Here is a 12,565-nt window from a genome sequence, read left to right as displayed (position 1 = left end):
GAAAATATACATGCAACTGTCATTCTGGGTTAATACCCAAGGAATGCTCCATTTTATACCTTGGAAACATAAATGAATGCGTGATTAATACTGATAGATATATAACTAAGATACTGTTAATAACAAGCAAGAAAGCAATAACCAGAAATGGGTGTAAGGCTGAGCCACCCACAAAAGACCAGTGGATGGATATTATAAGAGAGGTATATATCGTGGGAAAAATGACTTGGCAACTTAGAATGAGAGTAAATCTTTTTGAGAGTAAATGTAAGAAATGGATCATTTATGCCACGACATGTGGAAAAAGGCTAGGGCATATGCTTTTCAGGAGACTATCAATCTACATGCTAACTGTAGCCATGACTGTTGAATTTCAGTTTGATGTTTATTTTATTTATTTCATTGTATTTTATTTATGATCTTGTACTTGTGTTTACTATCATTGTTATAAGCCAAGAAAGGCCATAAGTACAATGTGATTTTTCTGTTTTGTCTCTCCATTATGTACAAACTTACATGTAACTCAATAAAAACTCAAGTTTGAAAAAAAATGACGGTAATATTAATTTTCTAACACGAAAATTAGATTTCTGTTTGAGTACAATAACTATTCTAATATATTATGATTAATCATGTGTCTTTAAAGGTGGGGTAGGTCATTCTCTTCAGAAACACTTGTTATATTCCATGGAATGCTCTTAACATCCCGATAGCAATGAATACATTAAATACTTTGACCATAAATACATACAAATATTTCCTCTGTGGAAGCCGTAGCGCTGTAAAAAGCACGACCAATCATCTGAGCCGGGCTGCGGCAGATAACTGGATGGCCTACCTGCCTGTCAGCCTTCCATCTTGTGCACAAACTTATAGAGAGGCGAAGTCCCGCCCTTCTCCTTCCGTCCCATGGGACCTTATTTCGGAAAAATTATGTATTGAAGTCAATGGAGAGAGAAAACGTATCTTTCGATCCCGTTTGAATTGTGCCATGAATTACACATATGATGTTTGTCAATCTTAAAAAATAATTTCCATGTCAAAAAAGTCACAGTTTGTCGTAAAACTGTTGAAATATAAGACTGTGAAAAATACGCAACTAGAAAGACTACAAATCCGCGTAAGTGATGTCATAACTGATGTCATAATTGTTTTCCTCCACTAAAATAGAGATAGCTAAGATCAGATCACTTTAACAAGATGCCTGTGTGCTTAGTACCAGCAGGTTGTTATTATACCAGCAATGGGTCTTGCTCGTTCTTTCGCTTCCCGTCTGATGAAAGGACCAGGAGTGGCTTGATCAAAGTTAGCTACCTAGCTAGTAGCAAGCACGTTAGTTAGCATTACAGCCTCAGCCTTGTCATTTTTATTAGCCTTAACATGAAGTTAACCAAAGTGTTAAACAGTAAGAGTAGTAGTCATATTTCGTGAACCCTTTGAAGAGTACTGTCACACCGGTGTGATCATTCTATAATACACCGTTTAAACCCGGATGCCCCCGGGGGAGACATGCTAACGCTACATTAGCATCGGCGATCTTTTCACATGCTATCTGCACAAATGGTTAACATTGAACATTAAAAAGATCAGGCAGTTCAGGGAGAATCGAAGGAAGGCAGCTTTGCATGACATTCTTCTGGACGTCTGGGTCGACAGCCCAGAGGCAAGGCAGAGGAACAGAAGGTGGTCTCGGGCGGACGACCCGGGGGCAAGGCAGAGTTCATGGAGGGGGTCTCGGGTGGACGGCCCGGGGGCAAGGCAGAGTTCATGGAGGGGGTCTCGGGTGGACGGCCCGGGGGCAAGGCAGAGTTCGAAAAGTCAGGGGGCCGGGCTCGAGGGCGAAGACCCTGGCTGGGGAACTCAGGAGGCCGGGCTCGAGGGCGAAGGCCGCTGGGGAACTCAGGAGGACGACGTACGCCGCAATGGGACCCCTCCAGTGTCAGCTGGATCGCCGGAGCACTGGGATCGAAAGCAGGAGCTGGTGGGACCCCTGGCGGGACAGGCGTAGACGGAACTCTGGACGGAACATGGGCTGGTGTCAGTGGGACCCCAGACGGAGCGAGAGCTGGTGTCGACGGGACCTCCAACATGACAGGACATGGTGTTGGTAGGAAACCCGGCGGAGCAGGTGTCGGCGGGACCCCCAACAGGACAGGATCAGGTGTTGGCAGGAAATCCGGTGGAACCCCCAACGAAACAGGACATGGAGTTGGCAGGACCCTCAGCGGAACCCTAGTCGGCGGGACCTCCAACGGCACAGGACATAGGGTTGGCAGGACCCCCGGCAGAACAGTAGTTGGCGGGACCTCCAACGGGACAGGACATAGGGTTGGCAGGACCCCCGGCAGAAGAGTAGTCGGCGGGACCCCCAACGGGACAGGACATAGGGTTGGCAGGACCCCCGGCAGAACAGTAGTCGGCGGGACCCCCAACGGCATAGGACATAGGGTTGGCAGGACCCCCGGCAGAAGAGTAGTCGGCGGGACCCCCAACGGGACAGGACATGGAGTTGGCAGGACCTCCGACAAAACAGGTGTCGGCTGGACCCCCAACGGCACAGGACATAGGGTTGGCAGGACCCCCGGCAGAACAGTAGTCGGCGGGACCCCCAACGGGACAGGACATGGAGTTGGCAGGACCTCCGACAAAACAGGTGTCGGCTGGACCCCCAACGGGACAGGACATGGAGGTGGCAGGACCCCCAGCGGAACCTCCAACGGACCAGGACATTGGGTAGGGACTTGAGAGGGAACTCGAGAGGAGACTCGCTCAGCATAAGTTACCATGGAGATCTAGCCCGCTAAAAAGAGAACCAGCGTCGTAGGACCGGAAACCCAGAGTTTTCCCTGAAGTCAGCTAAGAGAACATCCGGCTTCGTCGTACAGGCCTCTGGACAGGACATTCACTAAGAAACTACTTTTATTGTGAAAACAAAGTCAGCTGATCGAATGCACCTATTTCCACATCTACACTCCATCAGCTGATTATTTCTATTTGCCTCACTTCATGAGCTTCACAACATGTACCTTGTACCACAGAGTTTGCAACGTCACAAATAAATGGGGCCAATCTTCAGTCGGATGTGAATGTGTAATCTAACATTTTCAGTAAGAATAATGGACAAAAGGAGTGCAAATACAAATTCAATTTATTGAAATCTGAACCAAAAGTTAATCAAACATGTTTTAAATAAAAAGCACATATGGACAGAAGGTGTAAACCTATTAAATGTATAAGTAAACACATGTAGTCAAATAAAGTGACAGACAAGGCCTGATCAGGTGGTATCAGCTATGCATGGGCTCCTCCATCAGGTCTGATCCTCCTCACAGAGGAAAGACCCTCAGTCCTCTCCAAACCAACAGACTGGACGTCCATCACACGGAGGTTTCTCCCTGAAGTCTCTGCAGCTCTCTGGACACCACGCTGTCTCAATCCGTCCACACTGAATATGAGAGGGGGAAAATGAAAATAATAAATGCTTTAGACAATAAGAAATATAAAGTTGACTGTTGAGTTGCTCAGTTTTTTTAGATTGTCAATACTATTACTGTATAACTAATATCTCAGGTTAAGAGGCACCTTCAGATAAAGATTGGTCTTTAAATACATTTTGTCTTTTGAATTGTTTGTCTAAAGTCAAGGATCTAGAACTGGTACTTATAGTTTTAATGATACAGTCTGGTTATAATGCTGTTTGGAGGAGGCCTCACAGGTAAGAGCACTAACTAGCTACCATCACATGCACCTTAGCTTAACTTAAATGTATTAAACGTATAATTAAGTGATAGCAAAATATAAATAACTAATGTCATGCAAACATATTAATATTTGCTTGATTCCAGTGTTGCATTTAGCACATTGCATACAAACGTTAAGGGATTTTAAGATTCTGAAGTATTATGCTAAAAACTCAACTTAGATTATTATTTATAGTTTTGCTGAATAGAGAGGCGAAGTCACGCCCATCTACTTCCGCCCCATGGGACCTTATTTCGGAAAAATAATGTATTGAAGTCAATGGAGAGAGAAAACGTATCTTTCGATCCCGTTTGAATTGTGCCATGAATTACACATATGATGTTTGTCAATCTTAAAAAATCATTTCCATGTCAAAAAAGTCACAGTTTGTCGTAAAACTGTTGAAATATAAGAAAAATACGCAACTAGAAAGACTACAAATCCCAGAGTCGCGTAAGTGATGTCACAATTGTTTTCCTCCACAAAGAGATAGCTAAGATCAGCGCCATATAGATATAATCTATCTATATGGCGCTGGCTAAGATAAGATAACTTTAACAAGATGCCTGTGTGCTTAGTACCAGGTTGTTATCATACCAGCAATGGGTCTTGCTCGTTCTTTCACTTCCCGTCTGATGAAAGGACCAGGAGTGTCTTGATCAAGCTAGCTAGTAGCTAGCACGTTAGTTAGCATTACAGCCGTGTCATTTGTATTAGCCTTAACATGAAGTAACATTAAGTAACCCAAAATGTTAAACAGTAAGAGTAGTAGTCATATTTCGTGAACCCTTTGAAGAGTACTGTCACACTGGTGTGATCATTCTATAATACACAATTTAAGCCCGGGGGAGAAATGCTAACGCTAACGCTAGCATTGACGATCTTCTCTACTTCATGCTATCTGCACAAATGGTTGACATTAAACATTAAAACGACCAGGCAGTTCAGAGAGAACCAAAGGAAGGCAGGCAGGCAGCTTTGCATGACATTCTTCAGGACGTGTTTCATTGTGGTGATAGTGAGGGTAGTCAATCGTTTTGTTGACAAGACAGTAGTGACGGCCATCTTGGTGACGTGTGTTGTTGACCAGAGATGTAGTTCATTGAGCGTTTCACACAAACAAATGTGTTACTTCACAGTTTTACAACACATTTTTTTTTTTTTGACTTGCAAAATTATCTTTTAAATTGACAAACATCATATGTGTAATTCGTGGCACAATTCAAACGGGATCGAAAGATAATCTTTCTCTCTCCATTGACTTCAATACATCATTTTTCCGAAATAAGGTCCCATGGAGGTCCACCGGAAGGGGAGGGACTTCGCCTCTCTATTTGGAGCAGGCGGGAGTGGAACTCTGACGTCACTGTCGAGCCGTTAGTGGCCGACTCCGCCTACTAAGGGCTTCTCGGCAACTCTGCAGAATCCTATGGGTGACGTCACGGACCCTACGTCCATTTATATATACAGTTCTTTATATATATACAGTTCTTTATATATATACAGTTCTTTATATACAGTTCTTTATATATATACAGTTCTTTATATACAGTCTATGGTTCTTACCTACCCTACCTTTAAGTGGTCATTTCATATTCGCAGTGTTTTTGTTGAATAAAAAAATCATGATTCAAAAAATACTTTGTTTTTATTCACCGCCCTGCTGCTGTACACACCTGCTGTACACACCTGCTGTACACACCTGGTGAACATACCTGGTGAACACACCTGCTGTACACACCTGCTGTACACACCTGCTGTACACACCTGGTGAACACACCTGCTGTACCGACACCTGGTGAACACACCTGGTGAACACACCTGGTGAACACCACCTGCTGTACACACCTGGTGAACACACCTGGTGAACACACCTGGTGAACACACCTGCTGTACACACCTGCTGTACACACCTGCTGTACACACCTGGTGAACACACCTGGTGAACACACCTGGTGAACACACCTGCTGTACACACCTGGTGAACACACCTGGTGAACACACCTGGTGAACACACTGACATTAATAATATGAATAATTATAACAGCTTTTTAAATATTTAAATGACATTCCTCCACAGCGCCTTTAAACACAACAGGAATAACACATTTATAGCTTCTTATTTTAAACACGGATATAAAACTCTGAGTACAAACACAAACACAAAGACAGTATTTACACCCGGACAGTCCTCCGGTCATCTTAGCACGTTAGCAAGTTAGCATGTTAGCACGTTAGCATGTTTTCATCCTGGGAGCACAGAGAGGTCGCTAACTGCAGAAACTGATGCATCTTCACGGAGGAGCCTGATAGCCTGATAGCCTGATAGCATCACGGAGGAGGAGCCTGATAGCATCACGGAGGAGGAGCCTGATAGCATCACGGAGGAGGAGCCTGATAGCCTGATAGCCTGATAGCCTGATAGCGCTAACCAGTGAAACGTTAATATTATAATTAAATATTAATACAATTAAAAATGTAATAAATTAAGAAGATATAAAAGCTTTAACGCTAGTATGCTGACATGTATTAGCATGCCGAAATAACAATAACAAATAGGAGAAAAACGTAAATAGTAAAATGTTATTATGCTAACTTGTATTAGCATGCCAAAATGGCGTTAGCACAATAAAATATTAGCATCAGGAGTTTCTTTTACCTTTCTGAATATTCTCTTTGTGGATGATCATCATCTTTGATGTGATGTTGCTTTGCCCGAATCATTCTTCATCTTTCAGACCAGGCAGGAAGAAGAACAAGTATCCAAGCTAGTTGATTAGCATGCTAGCCGATGTTAGCATTTGCCGCTAAACATGTTTTAGTTTTTTCTTTTGAATTCTTCTTTTCTGTATTATTAGCTTTCCAAACAAAGGTGCGTATCGTGGGTTAGGCTTGTGTGCCCATCACTATGACTACAATATATAAATACATAAATAAATAAATAATGTGAACGCTAGCCATTTAGCGTGCTAGCCGAAAGTAGCATTTCTCGCCAAAAGTGAAAACTTGCATAGACGTAAGTGCTGCTCTCTCATTGGCTGAGTTCTGTGTCCTTGTTGGAGCAGTGTCTGATCTGAGAGGGAGTATTATGGGATGGCGTCAGTCTCGATCTTCAGCTGCGATCGTCTGATTGGCCGCTCTGTTGCCGTGGCGACGAGGCGTTCCTCCCCCCCTCCTCTGTCTGCTTCGAGGAGCTGGATAGGTCGATGGCTTCCTCCTCTTCCTCCTCTTCCTCTTCCTCCATCTTCAGCTCCTCCTCCTCCTCCTTTTCCTTCCTCTTCTCCTCGCCTCCTCCTCCTCCTCCTCCTCCTCCTCCTCCTCCTCGTCGCTCCTCGCAGAACGTCTCGTTTCGGGGGGACTCGGCCTCGCGGGGGCTCGCACACTTCTTTGTGATTTCAACAGACTTCTTGTGCATTCCTGTGAGGAAGAGGAGGGAGTCACGTTACTACACAGTACTACACAATACTACACAATACTACACAGTACTACACAGTACTACACAATACTACACAGTACTACACAATACTACACAGTACTACACAGTACTACACAATACTACACAATACTACACAGTACTACACAGTACTACACAGTACTACACAATACTACACAGTACTACACAGTACTACACAATACTACACAGTACTACACAATACTACACAGTACTACACAGTACTACACAATACTACACAATACTACACAGTACTACACAGTACTACACAGTACTACACAATACTACACAGTACTACACAGTACTACACAGTACTACACATTACTACACAGTACTACACAGTACTACACAGTACTACACAATACTACACAATACTACACAGTACTACACAGTACTACACAGTACTACACAATACTACACAATACTACACAGTACTACACAGTACTACACAATACTACACAGTACTACACAGTACTACACAGTACTACACAATACTACACAATACTACACAGTACTACACAATACTACACAGTGCTACACAATGTTACACAATACTATAACATGTTATGCTAACGTTAGCATGTTAAACGTTAGCAAATACTTATATTGTACTTCATATTATTAAACATGATTACGTGTAAATTAGCTTAATGGGTTAAAATATACATGTTTTAATATTTGTATTACTTGTTCCTGTGTTTGTAAAACTGTACTTTTCGTTAAACAGGTCAAGTGTTGTTGCTGAAAATAAATATATTAAAATGTTTAGCATTAGCAATAGCATTAGCAATAGCATTAGTATTTGCTTTGCGTGGAGTTTTCCAGATGTAGTCAAACTGTATTTGTGTGTGTGTGTGTGTGTGTGTGTGTGTGTGTGTGTGTGTGTGTGTGCAGGTGTGTGTGTGTGTGTGTGCAGGTGTTTGTGTGTGTGTGTGTGTGTGTGTGTATGTGTGTGTATGTGTGTGTGCAGGTGTGTGTGTGTGTATGTATGTGTGCAGGTGTGTGTGTGTGTGTGTATGTGTGTGTGTGTGTGTGCAGCTGTGTGTGTGTGTATGTGTGTGTGCAGGTGTGTGTGTGTGTGTGTGTGTGGAGGTCTGTGTTACTGACGTGGCTCACTGAGCAGCCATGGAGCACAGGTGTGTGTGTGTGTGCAGGTGTGTGTGTGTGTGTGTGTGCAGGTGTGTGTGTGTGCGTGTGTGTGTGTGTGTGTGTGCAGGTGTGTGTGTGTGTGTGTGCAGGTGTGTGTGTGTGCAGGTCTGTGTTACTGACGTGGCTCACCGAGCAGCCATAGAGCACAGGTGTGTGTGTGTGTGTGTGTGTGTGTGTGTGTGTGTGCGTGTGTGTGTGTTACTGACGTGGCTCACCGAGCAGCCATGGAGCACAGGTGTGTGTGTGTGTATGTGTGTGTGTGTGTGTGTGTGTGTGTGTGTGTGTGTGTGTGTGTGCGCGTGTGTGTGTGTGTGTGTGTGTGTGTGTGTGTGTGTGTGTGTGTGTGTGTTACTGACGTGGCTCACCGAGCAGCCATGGAGCACAGCTTCCCATCATGCCGTTCTTGGCGGAGTTGAGGATGGACTCGGGCAGCGGGATGGAGTGCCTCACCATCGCCCCGTAGAGGCCGTACTCCGCCATCACGCTGCTGCGGCCCCAGCACTTCTCTCTCTTTCGCCATTTCGCCCGTCGGTTCTGGAACCACACCTGGAGAACCACAGAACCGCAAAACCGTCAGAACCACATCAACATGATTTATACCGTCTATCTCTTATCTCTTTTATAGCCATGCAATGTTTGTATTGTGTTTACTTTAGTTATTGATTTATTGTTGTGTATTTATTTTCCTTTTTATTTTGTTTACATTTTAAATCTGGATTGTTTTATATTAAATACAAATACAATTTATTAAATTGTATTTGTATTTATTATTTAAATGTATTCTTTTTTAAATTATATGTATTTCTTATCTTAAAGGTAGGGTAGGTAAGTTTGAGAAACCGGCTGGAGATACACTTGTTGTTATATTCCATGGAATGCTCTTAACATCCAGATAGCAATGAATATCTGAAGTGCTTTGACAACAAATCCATAAATAAATATCATCTGTGGAAGCTGTAGTACTGTAACAAGCACGACCAATCATCTGAGCCGGCCCGGCTAAAATAACTGGATGGCCTACCTGCCTGTCAGCCTTCCATCTGTGCACAAACTTATCTCGTGCCCTCATTGGTCATGTGCGCGTTCGTGTTGGAGGAGGGGCTCTGTGAGGAAGTGGGAGGTTTTCTCCGGTTGTGTATTTTCAAATTCTAGCGATCTCGAGCTGGTTTCTCAAACTTACCTACCCTACCTTTAAGTAAATATATCTTTACCTGGATGCGACAGGTGTGTGTGTGTGTGTGTGTGTGTGTGTGTGTGTGTGTGTGTGTGTGTGTGTGTGTGTGTGTGTGTGTGTGTGTGTGTGTGTGTGTGTGTGTGTGTGTGTGTGTGTGTGTGTGTGTGTGTGTGTGTGTGTGTGTACCTGGATGCGGTCCTCCGGCAGCTCCGTCTTCATGGCCAGCATCTCTCGGGCGTAAACGTCCGGGTAATGCGCCTCGTGGAAGGCTTTCTCTAGCTCCTCCAGCTGGTGGGAGGTGAACACCGTCCTGCACACACACACACACACACACACACACACACACACACACACACACACACACATTTAATATATATAAATACAGTGAAACACAAAGAGACCCCGCCCTGAGCACATATTACATTTATTCAAATGAAAGCTGCAGAAATATTAATATGAAATAAAAACATTAAATTACAATTTTATCATTTCGTTTTTAAATAACTATTAATGTTTTTTATTATTCATTATTATTATTATTATTATTATTATTATTATTATTATTATTATTATTATTATTATTATTATTATTATTATTATTATTATTATTATTATTATTTAAACTGCAAACACAAAGATGACCTCATTAAGGGAACAATACAAATGTAATGTTTATAAATGCAGTACAATTTAATATTATGAAATATGTTAGGAAGTACAATAGATTTAAAAAAAGAGAAATAATAAAATATGCACGCACACACACACACGCACACACACGCACACACGCACACACACACACACACACACACACACACACACACACACACACACACACACACACACACACACACACACACACGCACACACACACACACACACACACACACACACACACACACACACACACACACACACACACACACACACACGCACACACACACACACACACACACACACACACACACACACACACACACACCTGTGTCTCCTCTTCTTCCTCTTCTGAGAGTTCGCAGAGTTCTTCGAGTCGTTTCTGTCGGAAAGACAATCTTCATCTGAAAACACAAAATACAGATTCTTTAGTTTAAATATCAACAAACTGATGTTTACAGGATTCAATCATTTATTTCGATTTCTATGTAAATAAAGCTGAAAAACACACAAAAAAAAGAGTCTAATTCGTTTTTTTATCAATTAATATTTTAAGTTTCCTTTTTTTTAAAACTGGAATTTATTCATTTATTTTCCGATTGAAGCCGAAAAACTATAAAAATACAGTTTATTCGTTAATGAACTAATATTTATGTTTAAGACTGAATTAATTTAGATTTCAATGTTAATCAATAAAAGGCATATTTTTTCATCAATTAACACTAAATGAATAATGTATTTATATTTCAATTTGAATTTAAATAAATCAGGAAAACACAAAAAATAAAAATCATATTCGTTTTTTAATATTGACTTTTATTTCCTGTGAAAAGTTTAAAAACGAATAATAATAATAATAATAATTCCTTATATTTATTATAGCGCTTTTTCCATGACCCAAAGCGCTTTACAGATACACATTACACATACATGTAACGGTCATGTTCTGTGGACAATACCCACAGGAGCAAATTCAGGTGAAGTGTCTTGCCCAAGGAATGAATTGATTTATTTATCGATTGTAATGTAAATGAAGCTGAGGCGTGTGGCGCAGTGGGCTATGCATGGCATGTCATGGAAACACTCAAATTCACATTCAAAGCACAGTTTCGTTTTTATTCGTGTCTGATGATGATGATGAAGATGAAGATCAGGTGAGAGGAAATAAAACCGTGAATTAAATTAAAATAATTCATAATTATTATTTTCTTAAAGCGACAAAAAGAAGATTTTCTGAAACAAAACCAGAGGAACAGAAACACAGGAAAACGAGATAAATGTGTCTCTATACAAATAGATTCAAACGAACAATTAAATAGAAACAAAAACGAACAAAACGAATATCGTATTTTAATTTAACAAAGAAGAAGATGTTAGAAATCTTCTGAGCACGCACACACACACACACACACACACTCACACACACTCTCACACACACTCTCACACACACTCTCACACACACTCTCACACACACTCTCACACACACTCTCACACACACTCTCACATCTGTCGGTCCAGAACACCAGTGTGCAGGATGGAGAAATGTAGGAATGTTTCTGTTACTTAAATATGATGTGCTGCCTTTATGCTTTATGTCTCGTCTCTATCTTGATAAAGGAACTCTGATGTTCTCCTGAAGGTGTGTGTGTGTGTGTGTGTGTGTGTGTGTGTGTGTGTGTGTGTGTGTGTGTGTGTGTGTGTGTGTGTGTGTGTGTGTGTGTGTTGTACCTGAGTAGTTGTCCCTTGCGCCCTCGAGGCTCTGCAGGTAGTGCGGGTCGGCGCGCGCCTGCAGCAGGTGTGCGGGCAGGAAGCAGGGGGGGGGCTGCTGGGCCGCGAGGCTGCAGAGGAACCCGAGCCCGAGAGGGAGACCCCCCCCCGGGAAGGAGAACCCCGAGAGACCCCCCGCTGCTCCGGGAGGGTCCCCCAGGTGGCCCGCGGGCCCCCGGGACCCCCCCTGGAGTTCCGGGTCCAGGCCCAGCAGGTCCGTGATCCGGAACCCGGAGCCCTGAAGCCGGGCTTTCTCTAACCCAAAGCCCGCAGAATGCATCTTCATCCGGGGCTTCTCCTCGTCCTGGCGTCCGCTGCTCATCCTCCGCAGAGTGTGTGTGAGTGAGAGTGTGTGTGTGTGTGTGAGTGAGAGGGAGAATAATAACCCGGGACGGACCGGGACAGAGTCTTTATCTGTTCCCGGGATCTCTGCTGCAGCCAATCAGGAGGCAGAGAAGAGGCCACGCCCACAGGATTAATTACCAATCTCCCTCCAATCAGATCAGAGCGTTTATCACTAATCAGATATTTATTATTATATCACTTAGTAATGTACATGTTTTATAATATTACACACTATTAGCATGTATTATTACACACTATTAGCATGTATTATTACACACTATTAG

At 42.8% G+C, this 12,565-nt stretch overlaps 1 protein-coding gene across 1 annotated transcript; it reads right to left on the bottom strand.

Moving 5' to 3' along the window:
* Nucleotides 1-5,750: 5,750 nt before the first annotated feature.
* On the bottom strand, nucleotides 5,751-12,258 carry vsx1 (visual system homeobox 1 homolog, chx10-like). The gene is made up of 5 exons (XM_034117223.1): nucleotides 11,898-12,258; nucleotides 10,498-10,573; nucleotides 9,702-9,825; nucleotides 8,698-8,887; nucleotides 5,751-7,158 (listed from the first exon to the last, which is right to left on the bottom strand). The coding sequence occupies exons 1-5, from the start codon at nucleotides 12,256-12,258 to the stop codon at nucleotides 6,854-6,856; spliced, it is 1,056 nt and encodes a 351-aa protein (XP_033973114.1). The 3' UTR covers nucleotides 5,751-6,853.
* Between the last annotated feature and the right edge of the window lie 307 nt (nucleotides 12,259-12,565).

Source organism: Trematomus bernacchii, unplaced genomic scaffold (assembly GCF_902827165.1).
Source record: "Trematomus bernacchii unplaced genomic scaffold, fTreBer1.1, whole genome shotgun sequence".
Lineage (NCBI taxonomy): Eukaryota > Metazoa > Chordata > Actinopteri > Perciformes > Nototheniidae > Trematomus > Trematomus bernacchii.
The sequence above is the reverse complement of the archived record's forward strand: the minus strand, read 5'-3'. Positions and strand labels throughout refer to the sequence as shown.